The sequence below is a fragment of the Mytilus californianus genome, unplaced genomic scaffold, assembly GCF_021869535.1.
Source record: "Mytilus californianus isolate M0D057914Y unplaced genomic scaffold, xbMytCali1.0.p SCAF_1, whole genome shotgun sequence".
NCBI classification, from domain to species: Eukaryota; Metazoa; Mollusca; class Bivalvia; order Mytilida; family Mytilidae; genus Mytilus; species Mytilus californianus.
Window position 1 is genome coordinate 80880540 of NW_026262581.1, and position 22159 is coordinate 80902698.

Sequence of the window (22159 nt, forward strand, 5' to 3'; positions counted from 1 at the left end):
CCTTCGTACATTTTACGGACGCCATCACGAGTTGGTTAACGTTATAAAATATCCTTACACAGATGATAGCGGATATGTTCCTAATGTAGTAACTACAATCCCGTCCACTTTTCGAGAATCTGACCTACCGAATTAGACTTTTTACCGGGTTTGTACTAATATGAGCAACACGACGGGTGCCACATTTAAAGCAGGATCTGCTTACCCTTCCGGAGCACCTGAGATTACCCTTTGTATTTGTTGGGGTTCGTGTTGCTTAGTATTTAGTTTTCTATGTTGTGTTTTGTGTACTATCGTTTGTCTGTTTGTCTTTTTCTTTTTTAGCCATGGCGTTGTCAGTTTATTTTCGATTTATGAGTTTGAATGACCCTCTGGTTTCTTTCGCCCATCTTTTGTATAGAAAATATTTTTTAAAGTTTTTTAGTTTTTTACTTTTTTGGATGAAATTACCAAAAATGTTATAAATATTTGTTGCAATGGAAAATTCCAATCTTCTGGGTGAATTCACAAGGTACAAGAGACATAATGATTTTTCCATCTGTTTTCAAGGCAAGATAAAAAATGAACAACAGATATTATTAATTTTAAGCTTCCTCGTTAGATCACAAATAAAGCATCTAATTAGACTATTTATACATTATTAAATGGAAATATCTATTTTCACGAATTGCATGCTGAGTAATTAATATCTGATTTCATGTTCATCGTTGTTTTCTTCCTTCTTTTGAGTAATTGGAATTCGTTTACATACTGTGCTCAACTGAAAGTAAAATTTAATACACATGATGATAATGGTGAGGATTTTGATTTCAACGATGTGTAGCAAATAATACATGCATATTAGAACTAAAACATATTAATGCGATATGATATGAAACATGGTTTGTAGAAGACTAATACGCTCAGCCGGATTTGTGACTTGAGAGTTCACAAGGTCAAAATGATATAGACTTGAATCGGTTAAGAGTTTGACATCTGGTCAAGACACTTTTCTAATATTATTTGATTGCCTCTAACATGTCTTAATGGTTTTTTGTTGTTTTTTTTCGACTCATTCTCCAATATCTTTTAATTACCCTCTATACTAATTTGCCAATGTCAATTAAGACAGTTTTACTTCATAAGTACGCCACACATGACATTTCTTCACTAAGGAGCAGCTATGTCATCTTGTTAATGTTCTAACACAAGCGTATTTTTTCAAAGATTGAAAATTTCACTACTGATAATAGTATTTAGTGAAGCACATATCTGTCTGTTGGTCCTTCACATTTTTTTGTTTTGGATGACAAAGTACAACTTGAATAAATTCTTTGATATTTGTACACAATTTCGTAGCCCATAAAAGTCGTGTCCGAATTTGACGTTTTTGTTTATTGATTTGGAATTGCTTTGATTTCCTGGGGATACTAGTAGTATCACTTTAACACAATGTCATGAACCGTAAGATACAAATCAATTTCTATTTGACAGTTTTTGGTTTAACTGTTTGAGGAATGTTTTAAAATATTCTGGTAACTAAAGTACCAATGCAATTGATAGAATAATTTCTTCAAATGTTTATATTCTATAGACCATAAACTACACATGTAAAACATTTATTATTATAAGTGCAGCTATTAAATTACCCTTTTTCCCAGTTATGCAATTGTTGTCTATGGTATTAGTGAGTTTGCTTATTATATACTGCACGTCATCTTCCTTGATTTTATTCTCATGTAGTAATTTGTCGACCATTAACACGATTTTATCCACCATACCATCATCGTTTGTAGTTTCATCGTAACCGCCTTCGTTTTTGCCTTGTACATTGCCCCAAGAAGCTGTAATTGTGCCAGTGAGCAATAAATGTCAATCAAACACGTTCATACAAAGGTTAGCGATCTTGTCATCATATTTACGATAATGTATCTCTATAACTTGGTGAAAATAGTAAACATAACTAGTATTTTATTTGAAAAAGCTGGATAAGGCAGGTCATTTGTCGTCAGTTAAAAATGCACCGTAATTACTTTGTTGAAGTTACTTACTCACTTTATCATAATGACACTGTACTAATTTGAATTATTGGTGCACTAACTGTACATGAATGAAAATATTGTTTTGTTTTTTTGTTTTTTTAAACTAGTATTTTGTGTGTTGTATCTTAAATGTGGATATCCATTTTATGTTACTGTCCTGCAAAATTTGAAACTCGATAAAAAGTGTATAAGACTGAATTTAAACAAGTCATAACGTCTTCAAAATAGTCTTATATTGAATTGATTTCATTACACTTTGCATGACCATCAGGAGTTTGTACAAAATATGCTTAACCACTAATTATTGACAATATTTTTTTTTAGTATGCAGGGAAATATTTCTCAAAACCCCTATGTTTTTGCTGATGTATCGTTGACAAACATTAACTTATAAAACTGCCACTGAATTATATTTAAGAAAGCTTGAATTGACTTTGGTTATATGAATTGTATATCTCGCCTACTAATAGTTTAAAACCTTACCGTTTGACCTTTTCGAGTTCGTAGACCCAGTTTGGTATGCTCTCTTTTGCTGCAAACGCCTCTGAAAAAAGAAATTTATGTTTCACAGTATTTGAATATAGGTGGGTTTGGTAGGAATTTATATATCAAGTTTATGCCGTTGGAGTTTGTTATCAAAAACGGAAAATGACTACAACAAAGGGAAAGGCTTATGACAGTGGATTATATTTTCTTATTCTGTTTGATTGTTAATTTGTTTCCATGCATTTTTAGTTTAAATTTTCAAGCTTGTAAATCAATCTTTCTTATAAACTGTTTTTCTTTATTTCTGAAAGCTCTTAATTTCCATATGAGTACCAAAATATAGGGAGGTACAAACTCGTTTTGTCTGCTTTTCCGTATTAAATTAGTAAAAGTACACAGAAATGTACCATTATTTTCGTGCTAAATCCCCAGCTAATTAGATAAACTCATCATAGACATGATAGATACTAGGCCAGGATCAAAACTGTGCATGCCAGACGCACTTTTCTTCAAAATTCTCACCAGTACCGCTCGAATCAAGAAAATTAAAAAGGCCAAATAAAGTACAAAGTTGAAGAGCATTTAGAACACACAATTTCTAAAGGGTTTGCCAAAGACGGTTAATGTAGTCTATTCCTTGGCTAGATAATTCTCAGCATTGCGATAATTCAACGTTTTGTAAACAGTCAACTTATAATTATGATCACATCAATGATAATTCATTTCAACACAGAAGCGCTGGCTTCTTTAAAAGGGATGAATATAGCAAAGGGACAACACAAACAACAAAAGTATAAGATACATACGTTTCCTCTGATAGATGCAAAGGTATACAGGAAAGGATTCAAAGCAGAGTTGATTGGCAAGATAAATACAGCAGTCCAGGAATAAACCTCGGCAGGAATGGAATGCCCACGTAATGCCATTAATCCTGCAAGTGTAGCATAAGATAAGTCTTTATTGTTCAAATTGTTGTGACCTATATTTCATGGTCGATTGAATCTCTTAAAATAACAATCTACTTCTAAGCATTGTCACATTTCTGTGTTAAATAACATGATGCTTGCATATATAATTCAATGAAACCTCTTGTAAAATTAGTTCCAAAGTTTGAATTACACTCAAAACTTCTACAAAGTTCACCTTAAGCGAGTGCATGTTTTGTCAGGTTATTATTTTCTTGTTCCGCTTGAGTAATACATGTGCATTTTTAACCGCAATTACAGTTACTACTATATAAGGTTTTTTTTTGTCTGATCCCGATGATAACCTTTCATTTATTCAAGAAATTCCTAAAACGAATACTTTAACATTGTTATCTACACCAATTTCTTCTGTATTTGTAACAATCTATACATTTTGAGAAAATTCTGTGATTACTTTAAGTTTACCACAGTTGTAATAACAATTGCATGTATCTTAACCGCAGAAATGAAATGCATACAATGGCCTCTACAGCGATTCGTATCTACTAAAAGAGAATGATTGATATCTAAAGTTCATAATTTTTGCGTTATATATACATCTGAAATCTTATTCTATTATTTCATAGTTATAAGAGGAAAGATAACCGTAAATCTATTTCAGTATTCACTATATCCTCAAATCCGTTTCCAGATATCTAATATTAAATAAAATGTATAATGTTATATCTTAATTCATAATACGTATAACGTATATTGTTATATTGCGTAATTTCCTTTGGAAAGTAGGAAGTACCTATAAATAGCTTAAAATATATGTCACTGACATCATTCTTCCCGATTTAACCAAAAATATCACACAAACAAATCGAACAAAGCAAGAGTTTTTAATCGATAACGTCTTCCTAAAATTCGTTTGACAGTTATTTGAAAGACCATTGGCATATTCATATTGATTGGCACTGCTGGGCATTTTAATTTTATTTTACATTTGACTTTATTTAACGAAGGTAATTCTTATAAATCTCTGATATTTACATTTGATCAATCCCATATTTGACGTCTTACATTAAAACAGCAGGATTTCCTGCATACCTTCAGTTGATCAACCATCATGGCGGGTGATGCATGCATAGCAAGAGACACGTACATTGTCGATGTAAACGATGTTGCTCCTTTTTGAGTACTTTCAATTCCCTCAATTTTTGTTAACCTAATCTTCTAAATGGATTTAAGAGATTTAAAAAAAACTTCTGTTTTCTCTGATTCATTTCGACCAATCGGTCAATAGTTTTGAAGTAAGTGATTAAAAATATATTTGCCTTAGACCTACATTTTTTACACCGATGCATTGCCACTTTTGACCACTTGGTGATAGAACGGATATGGCATATGCAGTAGGATATGCTCAGGAATATATGAAAATCTTGGTTTTGATTGGATTTGTAGTGTCCAACGATGTCGTTTAAATGTTGGGTGTTCGTTTATTTCAATTCTTGTTTGTCCGTTAATCTACCTAGTTGCTCATTGTATTAACGTAATCTGGAAACATTGTTTTATGTTTGATATGTGTTCCTTAAATGAACAATTTATTCAACTTTGCTTAAGCGCCGAAAACACAACCCAATAAGCTACTCACTAAGAGCAAATCAAATTCAGCTTTTATGTACTTGCTTATTTATTTATTTATTTATTTTTTAAACGGAAAGGCAAAACTAAAACAAGTCGTTGCTTTACAAAACAAATTTATCTATAAAGCATTTCTTACCCATTACGCCAACTGGAAACCAACATAAAAAGTCGCTGAATACAACAAGGAAAAGCTTTCTTGCAATGGTCAAGTCCTGGTTTTTCTTGGTGGATCTAATATGAATCGGATTTGTAACCTCTTTATATATCACTAACTGGGTAACAGCAATTATCAAGAATAAGATGAAATTGAGCACAATAAAAATTCCAAATGAATATTCCCAGCCATTTGGTTTATCTCTGGTAAGTGGTAATGCCAGGCAAACTGCAGACCGTGAATAGAAATTTCCGTCAAAATATGATCCAGGAAATAATGGGACAACGGCTAGTATGAAGGAGGTCAGGAAAACAACAACGGATAAACGTATTGCTGATTTTTTTCCAAACCTTATTTCCCCAAATGGATATTTGACCGCGATAAATCGATCGATAGTTATTAGAAAGAGAAATACTACCGAACTTTCACTAGACACCGTGGATAGAATTCCAGCTATTTTACAAGAGACTCCATACCGCCATGACAGGTCATTCCAAACGTAGTTTCCACGAAACATTACATCAGCTGATGCTATTGTCAACATATATATACCCATCAAACAGTCTGAAGTTCCTAGACTAGTTATGAAAATGCCATAACTCTTTGACAACGATTGTCGGTCGTAACAAATTCGGTAACCAAGAACAATCAAGTTTCCAAACAAGCCACATACACCGATAATCCATAAGCAGGTTCTAAGTATATCGTTTCGCATCATATCGGAGCACGATGAGAACTCATCACTTGTTGGTAAACAATCTTCCTCTTTTACAGAATCCGGTCTAAGGCAACAAAATACAAAGGCATCTGAGTATATTTCCTTAAGATTGGTAAGACCTTCAAATATACTTTTCTGAAATGTTACTATTTTATTTCGTCTTATGTCTAGAATTTTCAATTTTCCTAAACTTGCAAAACTGCGATCTTCCACCATTTTTATTTTATTGTCAGTGAGATTAAGTGATTTTAAATTTGTTAAACCAATAAAAGTATTTTCTGTCAATAAATGAAGATGACTTTCTCGAAGCGATATTATCGGCAAACTACGTAATCCAGAAAACGATTGGGGATAAATATTTTCAAGGAAATGATTTCCTAATAGAAGAAGACTTTTTAAGTGGGTTAATCCTCTGAAAATATTTTTTGGAATAGCTGTCAACTGGTTAAAAGATATGTCCAATAAAAACAGGTTATGAGATTCACCAAATTCCAATCTTTCAAGATTATTAAGCTCTGTCCTAGATACATTCAATTCTGCCAAAAGGATATTATCTTTCAGTTTCAAACTAGTCGATGATAAATTTGACAGACTCAGGTCAATTTTTCGAATTTCAGAAAGAAATGAAATTTCGGAGATGTTTTCGAATATACATTTTCTTGATAAACCGTGGCATTTACAAGTTCTTGCACATTCTGTATGACAGAGTAGTTCGTCATCAAATTGTGGACAATCAGCAAATCCATCACAACGTTTGTCTGGATTTAAACACAAATTACTACTGTGGCATCTAAAAAGACCACTACAGAGAGGTTTGCCTGTATATAAATTAGAAATGTACAACGCTTTGACCAATATATATTGAAAGGAGAAAGAACAAATGTAACTCGTATTACTGTTTTAACATTGATTCAAGGAAAAAAGTAAAATTCGTTTTTAAATGTTTTGCAACTTTACCAATATAGTCTTTTTTTTTGTAATTTGAATACAGAAAATTAGTTTTATCAGCATATCTTTTCTATACAGTCTTCACTTACTGCAGTTAAATTCATCTTCGCCTAGTGGGCAGTCCTGAATTCCATTGCAAAACAGTTTTGGAGGAATGCAGTAACTATTTTGACACTTAAAGTATCCTGGAGGACAAAGGAACCTTTCTAAAAAATTAAATATTGTTTTTTTAGATATAAAGACAAAAAGTAGCAACAAACGTCCTCTCAACGAAGACATAATTTGACTATAAACCTACTCCCGGAAAGGACCTTTTCCATTTTTCTTCTTATATGAGACCAAATGACGTAGAAGATAACAACTATAGGTCACCTTGTGCTACATTCAACGATGATCAAAACCCATACAACATACTAAGCCTTTTTTCGTTTATATATCATGAGGAAGTTTCAGACTTGGTTTTTCATACAATTTATTATTTCTGAAATAAACATTTACAAATAGAATGTATCTATTAAATAATGCTAATGATTGGTAGCCATGCGCGCGAAACGTTTTTAAATGGGGCTTTCTACATTTAAAAGAAGATGTGGAATCAGATATATTACCACAGCTAGATAGATGTGACAGGTCTCTACAGCCAATCAATTCTCCTTTTACGTCATAATCTAATACACAAAGTACATTTGATGGTACACTCTGTCCCCTGCTGCATAGATAAACAGTTGACACTATTGCAACATCTGAAATGTATTGAACATTGTTTGGCTTTTTGAAACGATATCATGTTTATTAAGCAGTTTAAGCGGTTTTTTTTACACTATAATACCTTTCGCGCGTATTCTGTATGTTCTAATTCAATCATACAGAAAACACACTTTTACAGTGCCATCAATAAAAATAAGCAATAAATGGTAACAATATCATAGTCGATAGATCAACAGACACATTACTTTCATCAATAATTAAAACCGATGGATTATTAAAAACCAGGAAAAGCGCAAGGTTAGCGAATGGTTTTGTAATATAAGCCGAATGTTGTGACTATCTTGTCATGATTGGAAAACGAATATGGATTTGAGTTTATACAGTATGAAGATGTCCACGTTTTCTCTATTGCAACGTTTATTAACATTGAACCATAACGATTACTATAACTTCAATCATTTGTAGTGATGTTTCTTATAGTATTGTGAATTCAATAAAAAAACACCTACATTGTTAAATTTTTAATTTTTGGTCACGTTGTCATATAAAGAATGACGATTTCGTGACATTACTTTAACGATACAATCTCCAGCAAGCTTGTATCACAATGATGTGAAACTTCACAGAATTAAGTATTCTTTGTAATGTGTTGTATTGTATGTATTTCTCATGTACGTTGATGTTAATCGACAATCCAAAAACATAAAGAACGGACTAACCCAATTCATGCCTTATCAAGTGTTGACTTCAAATTTCTGATAGTTTCAGCTAAATTTTCAGCTAATCTGTTTTCTATATCTATACATGAATGATTTGTAGTTTGACGTAATGCTTAGACACTTGTCTATTGTTGAACATCTGGTGATGAACTCATAACGTCTTATGGTTTTTGTTTCGTTCGGTCGAGCTCTCAGTGACGTATATCATAGCATCTCTTTAAATTCATATTAAGTAAGTTCATTTGCCATTTGAATTTAATCATTATATTGCTGAAGACAAACTAACTACTGTTAATGTTGAAAATATATCATTTAGATTTTCAAATACCTTCTTCACATTTTAATGGCCCTAGATGAACTTTAACGAAAGAATCGACACTTGCTGTCCATTCTGTACGTATCCTTTTAACGGGTAGATCTTTGTTGTTTTTTAGAACACCAATGTCTGATCTAATTTCGTTATCATCAGCTGAGTACCAATCATATGGTTCATTACCACAGTTACACCTTAAAGAGTAGACACATTGCATTTGCTGTCTATCAAAACAAATACAAAATACAAAATACATTCTAATCAGGATAGCAATATATATATATATATCTATGGAGCGCAAAAAGTGTTGAAGCAAAAAAGTACATGTTTATATAAACATACTTTGATAACAAAACAAATGTCACAAAATATTGCGTTAAAGTGCAAGGTACTATTTTGTAAATAAGTTGAGTTTACAGTACTTAGAGATAAACTTACAAACATTTATATTAACATAAATTTTTTTTTAGAGATACGACTGTTCGTTTTCTAAAGAGAACATATTCCCTGTCTGTTTTGTTATTTCAAATTGTCCTAGCCATAATCCCGTCTTTTTTTTCTTCGATTTTGATGTCGCAGAATTGGATATGTTACCGATGGTTTTTTGTATTCGTTATAAACAACATGACGGATGTGAATAGTGAGGAACGATCTTCTGACACTTCCGACACACATGTGATTTCTTCCGGTTTTCCAAGGGATTCGTTTTGTCCAGTCTTTTGTGTTCTGACTAGAACGAATGTTTTGTAGCTTTTTCGGCTTTCAGTCGTTTTTCTATTTCCCAATGGTATCGTCTGAAAGAACTTCCCCTTTTTGGATTTTCTTTGGAGTTCAGTTTTTTGGTAATACTTTTTTTCTTGAACTTATGAGGTTTTATTGTCTCTTTGGTATCTTCTTTATTTATTTTACACACAATCCAAACTATTTTTTCAAATGATGGACATGTGTAAAAATCGAGAAATTGTGCGAAGCATTCTATTTAACTTAATCCTTGTATCAAACAGTCCCTGATTCCAACTTTTCAAATGTTCCTGCTTTCTTTTTATCGATTTTTACATTACAGAAAACGGTACAAAGACTGTCACTTTAAGAACCTAACTGCCCACCCTACCAAAGCACCCGATTTCATTGCAGTTTATGATGGGGTTTGTGTTGCTCGGTCTTCAGTTTTATGCTGTTTTTATGTGCTGATCTAGGTTGTTTTACGTATTCGTTTTTATTCTGTAGTTAGTCACCACTTCCGTGTTAACATGTATATCAATTATATGGTCATTTGTATATTTTATAAATTTACTGTTTGCAAAAATATGAATTGTTCTAAATACTAAATATTTTCTTATCCATGCAGATAACCTAGCCGTATTTGGCACAACTTTTTGGAATTTTGGGTCATCAGTGCTCTTCATCGTTAGGCCTGGCACCTTTGATAACTATTAGCTTGTCGTAATGTTCTGTTGTATTGTTTATTTGTGTGCTTCTCTGTCCTGTATGTTCTTCCATTTATTTGTATTGTAGTCCTGTCATGTAATGTTGTCATTTTAGGATTATATTTAGCATTGCCATTAAAGCGGGAGGTTTGGCTAGCCACAAAACCAGGTTCAACCCACCATTTTTTCTTAAAATGTCCCGTACCAAGTCAGGAACATGCTTTTCGGGTGTGCCAGCCGTTCCCTAACATGGAAAATGGCATATCAGCACAAAACAAGGACAAACTATAAAAATCAGTTGAAAAAGGCTTCATAGTAAGTGATAAAATAGGTTTATGTATATGCAATGCTTTGTTGTTGTGGTCTGTCGTCTCTTAATCGTTTTCCCCGTGGTATATTTGTCTCTTTTCTTTTTTAATTACATATTATCAAAAATATATTTTACTTGTTGACATGAGATTGACAATTGCCGACAAACGGACATCCACAGTTCCCTTGATTTTGTTTATTATGTATTTCTCTTCCATCTAGCGATGATCTATATATCATGTTTTGCGAGAAATGACATTTGACTTCAATGGCCTGTTGGCATTTTTCCATTTGCTTTAACTTAACAATATGGGCATCACTGGCAAAATATTTGGGCGTAATGTTGAAATCTTCCATAATGTCAGTAATAGTTTCCTCATTATCATGATGGACAACGGTTGTTACATGAATTTGATCTTTTGACTCTTGGAATATGCATTCTACCAAAGCACTCTCTAAAATAAATAATGGTTAAATGTAAGTATTTACCATTATAGAAGACATGCCATTTTAGATACGAACTCTATCTGCAGCAACAGTGTAGCATGTTTATCTATTGTCGTCAAAATTCATAATATCAAATAAAATTAGTAGATTTGGGTAACTAAGTCCTTATAATTGAATAAAGTAACATTCATTTTTAGTGGAAAATTGATTTAACGTTAATCAAGTTCAAATTTAAAAAATTGTTTGCTAGCCCTCTTTGTGAGTAATGTAAGATAACTCTGGTTCATTTTCCAAACATTTTATCATTATGGGGAGATAATATAATTCGGTTTTCTTATATAGTCTTTTCATCAAAGTTCAAATGCTTTATATAGGTTCCAATCATAATTTCTCACTAAAGCATTTGACATACGTTTGAAGTTTCTGGAATAAAGTGGTTGTCAGGTGTCAAACAACACGTGTGTTGTTCACCTTAATAGTTTATCTCAGATTATAAATAGACAGAAAACTTGTATTACCACAATGCAGCTTTCATAGTTTGAGGCAAATGCAATATCAATAATCTCACAGTAAGATGCCCCAAGTATGTGAGTGGAGTTTATATCGTACTTGACTACCCACGAGAGACTTGCACGGTCGGTGAGGTTGTTACTTAAATGTAACTAAATAATATTTAAAAAATTATGAAAGGTTCTTTATAACGGTATATAACAGTTTTAAACGTTTCAAAACAAATAAATAAAATCATGAATATACATGTATGTCTTTAATAAACCAATAATAACAGACTAAAATCTATTAAGTTTATAAATTTTGTAGTTATTTAAAATTAAATCAAATAACTGTACGTAAATATAAAATTATGAACCTGTTCAAGGGAGACAATACACGCATATATTTAATAGACTTTTTCGAATTGAAATATATTACAAAGGGATGTCATTTTTGCATACAAATGACAAATCAAAAGAATTAATTAACACAGCATTCGCGCTCCATCGTCAATGAAATCATCAATATAACCAACAGTTGTTAATCTATAGGATAGTGATAGCTAACGAATGCTAACCCACAGTAAAGTATATTTGTTTGAATTTTTTTTTAAAATACTCAGAAAAATACACGAACTACTAGACTTGCATAGCTCATAATTAACGTGTTTACATTAATATAATATAGTCGTTAACGATAATGTGCCTCTAATAGTATAAGACACAATACAGATTGTATGCTTGCAACAACTTTCCCAAATACAGATTTCATTAAAGCATGAACATTTTGACATTGTTTTATTATTTTTATCCGTGTTGGTTTTTTAAAATAATCAATACTTCCTGTTAGGGTCCGACTAAATACCCATATCCAGTAAATATGCTAAACAGTTATATGTTAAGTATGTACTTTCAAAATAATTCTACCTGTATAAGTATAAGAAATACTGGTAGCTACGGTGTTGTACGCTTTAATTTTCACCAATTCACTGCATTTGACCTATTGATGGAATAAATTGTAGGGTGCTATAAACAGATTCGTATAAAAAAAGGTGTTTTCCCCCGACCAAAAATAGCCGTGGTGGGAAATCCCTTTTTATTTACATGATTGGTGAAAAAGTATCATGTTTTTTGTATTTGATGGTAAAAATTTATTAGTTAGCTTTCAATTAAAACAAGTTGAATGATCAAAATAATGTAAAAAACATTATATTAAATATACATGTTTAAAGCGGAGACAACACTGTAAACTTCCTGTATTTTTGGAAGTGAAAATTGAAAACTTATTCATAGCTACTGTAGCTCCTTCAGAAGCAGAAGAACGTACCTTTGAAACGAGAATGTTTTGAAAGACCAGGTGAAAACCTATAAAATTCATACAGTTTTGATTATCTGAAATGTGCCTGTATCATATCTTCATGGGTATACACATGACCGGATATCAGGTCTTTTATGCTGAGAATGGACATTTTTTTTTCATTTTCTCTTGATAGAACTTTTCTATTAATATGTTAAAATTACACTTTATCTTTATTTCATTATAAACAAGAGAAAATCCTAATATATCTAATTTTATACAAGTATCTTTATTAACAATACCACCACTAATGGTCACATATGCATGGTCCCTCAAAATATGACGTCATAGAAAAAAAACTGTTGATTGCACCTTTAACCCTGACTACACCACCAGTGACGTCATCATTACGAAGTGGTAAATATATTAATTTTGTTTTCGTTAGACTTTGATGAAAACCCCTATTAAAGAAAGTATTATTGAAGTATTTCTTCCGGTTTTAACGCTAACATTGTTGAACTTTGGCATATATTTTATATGCCAACTACAAATTTGCTTTTGTTATTACTCACTTTTAACACAAGTTGTTTCCCTTTGCAAATTATAGACTGGTTCCAAATCGGATAAATCGGGCTGGTTTCCAAGCTTAACATGAAAATGTTTTAAGTTTATATATATGTGTGTTTTAACCAATTTCGATTGGAAAATAACTATTGATAAATGAGATTGAAGATTTTAAATAACTTAAAAATTACACAGATGACGCACAGATATATTGGTCTCTTCCGCTAGCTCTTCATTGTCAATGAACTTGTTGTTCCTACTATGGAAAACAACTTGTACAGATGGATCTCTAGTTATCATGGTTATGGGTAAATATACTTTTAATTGCTTATTACTAGTATTTGATTTGAGATTTTGGTAATCTGATTGAATCTTTAGAATCATCAATATTTATTACTAGTACTCATATTCTTAATCAATCATTCACCACAATTCTATAGAATATATGTACAGAAAACGCAAATGAAATTATTTAATGTATGAAGCTCCTATCATTTAAACAGATTCAATTGTTTATGACTTAAAGACTTTGTTACATCAGGATTGTATAATTATAAAGTGAGAATTTATTGTATGCTTTCAGTGAACAAAAATCTTTGTTAACTCCCATTTTTGTTAATTTTGAAACTTCATACTCTTTTTGTTCTCATCTAAGAGGAATGACAATATATATGATTAAACGCATCAGTCGTTCAATAAATGCGAAAGGCTATAAATTTTTATCAGGTAAAAATACATCAATGTTACTCGACCCATTCATATACTTTTTGAATAATAGTTTGTTCATGGTATAAAGCATTTGTCTGTCATGTACATGATATACATGGATACTTGGTTTCATTTATAATAGAGTTTTCAGTTTATTATTCCATGAAAATGTAAGGTTTCATGTTTTGACGAGTTTCTTTGTAAAACAGAGTACATAACCTTGGTCTGTAACTGTGGTTAGTACATATCCGTGTGTTCAGAGTGAACTGACGTTGTCATTGTTTTATGATACATATAAACTTTCCATGCTATAATCATGTTACTCTAACCTTAGGTAATGTGTTCACAGTATTTGGTCTCTGTGCTTATTGTTATGCTAAAATTTCTGTCTGATATGGGTTAATTGTTTTGCTTTGAAGTCATTTTTTGTTATGATTAGTAAAAGATGGATGGATTCAATAGGACCGATAGTAGAGTAAAAACTCATCAATTGAATAGTAAGATAGGGGGCTTTTCTCCTCGGTGTAGTTCAAGGTCAATTGTCAAATTTTCTTGATAAGGGTGCTTTCTGGAAATTTATTATTGCGAGGTTGACTACAATTTGTATTCGTAGTTATGTAAAGGTGTTCATTTTTATTTCAAGCGGATCACAACATGTGGTTTAAAAATCATTTTGTACAATGACCAAAGTTAATTATTGCTGCGCAATAGTCAATTACTTTAAATTACATATGAATTGGACAAATATCATCCATAGCATCTGGCACAGTCCTTATGTCCGTAAGAAACATGCTAATTTACTTCATCTTATTGACCAGTGTTTAGTTTTTATGAAGAATTCGGGTTGTCAGTTATCATATGTACAAGGTACATATTTGTTGTCTCTAGCATATATGTAAGATTAACACGTTTATAACCAAAAAACCAAAAAAAATCTTTTTTGTGCCCTTACTTTTATCCTTCTTTTAACTGCATTGTATATTTAGTTCGACCCCGATTTAAATACTTTCAACATTGTTTTAGTCAGAATTTATAAAGGGGGGAAAGAAGTTTACTCTTGGTTTTGACAAAACTATATAGTTTGATTTAAAGACTTAAATGTATATTGGTAAAGAAACAGTTAAAACTAAACTCTATTTGAGTGAGTAGAATTGAGAACGGAAAAAGGGAATGTGTCAAAGAGACAACAACCCAACCAAACAGCAGAAAAACAGCCCAAGGTCACAAATGGGTCTTCAACGAAGCGTAAAAGTCCCATACCCGGAGGCGGGCTTCAGCTGGCCTCTAAACATTAATTTAAACTAGTGCAATGGAATGGACGCCACACTAAACTCCGAAACATATAAATGAACCAATATTATAAAACACACAAGACTAACAAAGGCTATAGGTTCCTGATTTGGGACAGGCGCAAACATGTGGCGGGATTAAACATGTTTTATGAGATTTCAATCTTCTCCCTTTACCTCTAACACATGAGGAATAAACAAACACACAACGATACGCCTTGTTAATCTCCGGACTCAGACTTCTTTTAAACTGAGTTTTACTATGCGTATTGTGTTTATATATCGCAACGTATGGTGCCAAGGGAACGTCACCATCTAAAAATAGGAAATGAAAATCATCCCTTTTGATGTTAAGATATTTGACATAGCGATTGGTCACCTAAATGACAAATCATTTACTAGTATGAGAACTATCATCAACAATAACATGAATATTATTTGAAATTATATAGGCACAATATCTTACCATTTAGATATAAATCAATAAGGTATTCTCCATTCCTTTTTTCCCCACTGGCCCACCAATCTTTGCAAGTATGTTGTCTGTTTTGTAGACAGTCTTCAGATTCGTCCTCGTGAAAAAGTCCACTACAATCAATCATTCCGTCACAAGCTCTTGTTGAGGGTATACATTGCTGATCGTAACATTGAAAACTTTCAATACTACATGTTTCTGAAACATTCATTTATGATTCACAGTAGGTTTAAGAATAATCATAAAGTAAACAAAGAAAGAAAAACACAACGGTTTTACGTTTTTCAAGACTTAAACTGGGACACTAAAAGTAAAACATGGAAATTGCATATGATTGTTGTGAAATAAAAAAAAACAATAAAACAATCCGTTAGAATATTAATTGTGTATTTCCTAATCGGTTAAATAACTACGTTACTAATTTAATAGAAGTTAAACGGCGGGATTTAACACTGGAGCTGAAACTGGCTGAACCTTCTGCAGCGCTACAGTCAACGGTATTTATGACCGGGTGCGTGTTGTGCAGTCTTTGTTTTCTATTCGCACTATTGTTTGTCTTTTGTCAATTTTGCAGTGGTGTTTACTGCTATTCTTCGAATTTGGGTTTTGATTGCCCTCTTACATTGATACTTTCCGTTTCTTTTTGATATATAGTTTCAATCAGTTCTAATCTCTCGTTAGAACTGTCGGAATAATCTGTTTAGAACAGTTCTACCCTAGAAATGGTCTCGGCAAGAACTACCACAATTATTTGAAGGGCAGATCTGTCCCAAACCTTTTGTCAGGATCAGTTCTAGAGTAGACATATGACAAAATCCTAGGTATTTCATTCATATGATTTCTACCACGTGACTTTTTTGGTTAAATTACTTCCCTTAGTTGTAGATTGAAAATATAAATTATATCAAACTTGCCGATAATCCAATCATTTTCCGTATTGGTTCTACAACAAACGGGTTTACAAATATATCGTGTATGTATTTCCCATAGGGTCCTATGTTAAACTAAGTCATATAGTAGTGGGTATATGACTATATATGTGGGCCAGGTGAGCTAAAAATGTAAGTTGTATTTCTGTTGTCCAGGTTTGTAATTAATGCTTAATAAACAAATAATGTTATTTGTGTACAATAATGTTAAAGCAGTGAGAAATTATACTTCAAATATTTCAATACTTATTATAAAAATGCTAGTAATAAATGTCTTTTGAACGACAATTATAGAGTCGAGGAACACTTAAGGTATTTATGATATGAAAAATATTTGCAAAGTGACCATATATATGTATTTTATACTCGAGTTTTCTAGTTTTCGGAAGGTTTTCTATGTAGCAACAATCCAGCAGTGCCTACATATGGAGTATATCTGAGTTGATGAGATCTTCCAACGGTTGCATGTGCTGTCATTATGTCCTTGAAAGAGGATTGCTGCCTCAAAATAAAAAGCTATTGAATCAAGGGTTCATAGTTGTTAAGTTGAAAACATTCCTTTGATATTATGAGTAAAAGTATACGATGACCATATAATACGTCCGTGATTAGACTGAGAAATTGGCAAACGTTAGCCTATTTCGTAAATTTTGGCATATCTGTTTTTATACACAACACATACAATACATAAATGGTCTTAAAACATAAATTATGCATGCATTTACCGCATTCAGTTTCATCGGACTTGTCAAAACAATTTTCCACAAAGTCGCATCTCTGTTGGTTGGTTATACATTGTCTGTTGGTACATTGCCATTCATCGGGTGAACAGACTCGTCTCTCTAAATAAAAACTTTATTAAGTATTTTCTTTGAAAATAATCAGTTTTTCATGACTATTATAGAATTAATCAATCGTAAATAAAATTTCGTCAATCTGACGATAGTGCAAACAGGTACTACTCTCTGATATCCGGTATTTCGATTCTTACATAATTATATGTTATTAATAATGGTCATTTTCAACTTATAAATTATCAAAATGAAACAACTTTTTTTTTATTCCCAATATTTTTTTTGCGAGTTCCAAATTAATTTCATTGCGAAATTACGGTTATTTGTCCATGACTTTTTACAAATGTTTGCTTTTAAAACTGTCATTCCAATTAGGTTACTTAAAGGTTGCTTAGTCGTGTGCACGACTGGAACCTAAGCTTTTAGTACATGCATTGAAGAACATGTCAATTTTTATTCTATTATCAATATGCTTGGTTTTTTTTTCAATCACAAGTGAACTCAGAGTTCTTTAAGCTCTTAAAACCGATCACTATATGCAACTATCTTTGGAATACTATTGACCTAGCGCATACAACTTGATATTCGATATACTGTGTATTGATTTAATTTCGTGGATACCAATTTTCGAGGCAAACATGTACTTTGGATGTTTGATTTCGTGGTTCAGCCAAAGTATGCATTCAAGCATTCAGAAAATGTAATTTACCTTTATACACTACAATAGGTATCCCACGAATAATAATGAATCCAAAGTACCTACATTTATGGAAATTTTAGTTATTATTTTTTATAAACAGACTACATGTATTGGATTAAGTATTTTTACCACAAGAATTTTCATCCGACCCATCTTTACAATGAAGTATGAAGTCACAATAAAGACTTATTGATATACGGTCGCCATCATCACAGGTAAACTGGTCCCCTGTATCTATTGATGCTGAAATAGATTTCAGGAGTTGAGTTATCTCATATTTTTATTCTGTTTAAATGTTATCTGACGAGTTTCGTGTTGTTGGCAGATCTTTAATTAGTTTTATTATTAAGGTTATGATTTAATATGCGTCTGCTAGAATAAAAACAATTGTTAAACTAAACTCAATTTGTCTGTTGAAGAGCAATGGAAACTAAACCTTAAAACAATGTGCAAAATCTGGCATATACCATTTATATTCAAGATTGTACATTGACCACTACATATCTACATATGTTGGTTATTTTTGTCGTTTGGTTCCCGCTTCCTTAACCACGTTAACCTCACATCTCACGTAATTTATTTTGGAATTTGATCATATTTATGCGCATCAATTAATATTTATTTCTTGCCAAATTTGTCACCCACAAAGATGCAATTTAGATCCCAAAACTTTGAAACAAATGTATGCTCCATCTGTAGACAGTTTGGTAAATGTACTCAATTTTCATAATTGCATGCAACTGTCTGGTTCCGTTGGAAAAGAAAATGTTGTATTTAGTGAACGTGTATAATAATTAATATACAGCCCGGAGTTTCTCTAGTGAATAAAAAACGGCTAACCATTACTTGGAAACTGGATTCACTGTTGTATTTGTAAACCATTTTTGCTGACATTTGTTTTGTTGTCGTGTGTACGTAATCTTTGTTTTTTTAACGACTATAACGTTTGATTGGCTTTTTTTGTATTTTCTCCCGTTTTTTTGCAAGCATCATTGTGGCTACCATTATTCAACGATTCTAAAATTCTAAAATTGAAAACGATCATTCGTCACAATTTTGAATTTAACCTCACGTTTTGTCTAATGAATAAGATATGCACTGATTGTTTTAAATAATAGTAAACTACTAATCCATCTTTTGTGCAAAAATGTTTTCCCAGTCACATATTGCGACATACGATTAAATTCAATTTGACACGTAAAATATGTTCACACCTTGTGTAAAAACTACGGATAATAATTTCTCACCCTATAAGAAAACCTGATAAATCATGAGAATTGAAATCTTTCTACCAAAGTTGATCTTTTATCATACATATCGAGGTTATATAAACATAGATATATATGTACAATTATTACGTTTCATACATTGTAATGATATAACTGCTTGGTAAACTCTGTTGCCTGCTTGTTAAGGTCAGGGTTCTGTTTGTTACGTTATGTTGTCAATAATATTAAAGATTGTGCTTTTTAAGTTTTGTCTTTGGATCTTAATTGTTAAATAACTGAGTCTTATTTTTTTGTTTCAAACACCAGTACTGTTATAAAGGTTCAAACATATACTTACAACAATTCCGCTCATCATCGCCTGAGATACAGTCTATCACAGAATCACATAGAAAAGCATTTAAGATATATTCACCAGATTCGCACATGTACAATGCATCTGCTTGTTGTGCTGGAACATGACTCCACGTGTTTCTTATGTCATCTAAAGATAGCATATAAAACGATTATGGTCAAAATCATTTTAATTTTTAATTATTTATAAAATATTATCAAATACAACACTGTTTAAATAGCAAACATTTTTGTCAGTGTCCATCATGTATCACATGCCATGCTGCATGCTACCTGAATTTGAATTTATGGGTTGCCGTCTCATTGATTTGTACCCCTCTTCTCATTTTTATCTTCATTGAGTCGACTGGGGTATTATGACACGTTCATAACTGTTTTTCTCCCAGTCGGCAGTAAAACCCTGGGTAAAGTGGTCTACCATTTGTCTGTGCAGGATGGGTTATTACGTAGTCATGTCTAAACGGAAGGGAAAGTTTAACACAATGCCCCGTATACGGGTAATGTCATTTTCTCCGCACGTTACATAAACTTACATCAACTTTTTGAGGGGTCAGAAATTGGCCTTTCACATGGCTAATATTTCTGAACATATTCAACATACCATCATTTTCAAGTGGAAGTCTGAATTACCAACATGCTTCCTAGTCGAACTACTAGTATTATGTAGATTCTTAAGCTACCATTATTGTATCTTCCCGTTAGAATACGAATAAAATATTGTCCACCGATGTTCAGTAACACAAATCAAACAATCCTTTAATTCACATACACTTAGCCGATTCAAATGGCTTCTGCCTATTTCATTGTCTATACTTCAAAACGTGCTATAGTAAAGGAAACCTTTTCTCGTTCTTTTGTTCAATCTATTTGTTAGGTAACACAAACCTTACCTTGAATTGGGAAGTCTTGACCTATTTCGCATATAAAATTAGATATTTTATCATATGCACAAGCAACATCATGCCAGTCGTTCATGTTATGAATACTAAACAACTGAATTATTGAGCATTTTTCATTTTCTAAACCATCTGGCTGTTGCATTCCTGAAGTAGGATCGTAGTACCTAGTGGAATGAGAAAAAGAAAATGGTAAGTATCCATATAACTATGGTACAATGTGTACAAAGATAGTCCGAACAAGATATTGTAAAGAATGTTAATTGACCTTTGATCAGAATGGCATCCAATAATTCACACTGATGCAGTACATTGGTAGAGATGGTCCTCTATATTTCCCAGAAGGCTGTACTGACCTAAATGATAACATATACCCATACTGACAACCTTTGGCACCACCATTTACGACAACTCAGTTTAATTGTTAATCGACAAATTTGAAGGTAATTATAAAGTGGGGAGTATTTCATCTCAGTGTCACAATATACAGAATTTATATTGAACATCATTTTTTTCATAATTCCATTGTTATCAAGAAAGCTTTTATATCATCGTCTAAAAAGATTAAATTAGATATTAAGGCACTTCCGTTTTCTTCATACTCAATTAAAAAAATGGGTTTAAGAAAAATATCATCAGGTAGGTATAACAAACATGAAGTTTGTCAAGCAAGAAAACTATTAATTTTTGTGAGGACTCCTTACATTTAACCTGTCGATGCATTATAAATTTTACCATCCCATTTTCCTTGCTTTCTTACAAATAAAGCTTACTGTTTGTGTCATATAAAAATATGTGCATATGTATGTAATCAGTATCTTCCAAAGATTTTACTTCCTGTAGTTAAAATGGTGAAATATAATTTCTTTGTGGCAACAATCTGCATTTATTTGCTATAAAATATTGCAAAAAAGGGTGTGAAGATGTCACAATTTCCCCAAAATTGTTTTATAAGTAGACTTTAAATCCCTTTAAGGGATACTTATTCTGAAACTGTTTACATATATCTATCAAATAAAAATCATATGTCTTTCGTCTCATTTTTTCGTAAATTGTGTCAAAAAAATCGTGTGAAAAAAAGAATTTGTAAACATGACAATAATTACTGGACCTATGGGCGTTCGGGTTATGAGAAAACAGATAGTCAAACAGAAAACAGCCCATAAAACATGGAACAATTAATCTTGATGTTCCTCTAAACCCACTTTGAAGGATTAAATCAAAGATGCGAATTAAGTTAAAAAAAAAATCCAAACACCAAATTGTCGATATGAAATAAACCGAAAACAAAGTAAAATATGACACAAAACAACGACTGGAGAGATTCTTGTTTTTGAGACATTACTATATACTTGACAGGGTTCTTCGAGGCGTTTATATAAATATACTCCCATACGTAGGATATACATAACATTCAGTGGTAAAGACAAGTCTTTTTACCTGATAACGTTTGGTATAATTTTGTTAATTAAAGAGAGGAAAGTTAACTTACCACGATGTAAATGTCATCGGTTTACCATCAGACCAAATGTAATCATTAATACTGTATCCATTCGTCATCTTCCTTAACCCTTTGTTATAAAGAAAATGCAAATGATGTACATGCGTGCAATACTTGATGTGTGGTGACA

The 22159-nt window shown here is 32.0% G+C and overlaps 1 protein-coding gene across 1 annotated transcript; it reads right to left on the minus strand.

Annotated features, from left to right (window-relative positions):
- Positions 1-571: 571 nt before the first annotated feature.
- On the minus strand, positions 572-22081 carry LOC127724501 (G-protein coupled receptor GRL101-like). The gene is made up of 15 exons (XM_052231485.1): positions 22021-22081; positions 20523-20695; positions 19619-19762; positions 18182-18295; positions 17284-17400; positions 15621-15827; positions 10495-10813; positions 8638-8816; positions 7491-7625; positions 6972-7088; positions 5199-6752; positions 3314-3438; positions 2505-2565; positions 1629-1823; positions 572-760 (listed from the first exon to the last, which is right to left on the minus strand). The coding sequence occupies exons 1-15, from the start codon at positions 22035-22037 to the stop codon at positions 744-746; spliced, it is 3474 nt and encodes a 1157-aa protein (XP_052087445.1). The 5' UTR covers positions 22038-22081; the 3' UTR covers positions 572-743.
- Between the last annotated feature and the right edge of the window lie 78 nt (positions 22082-22159).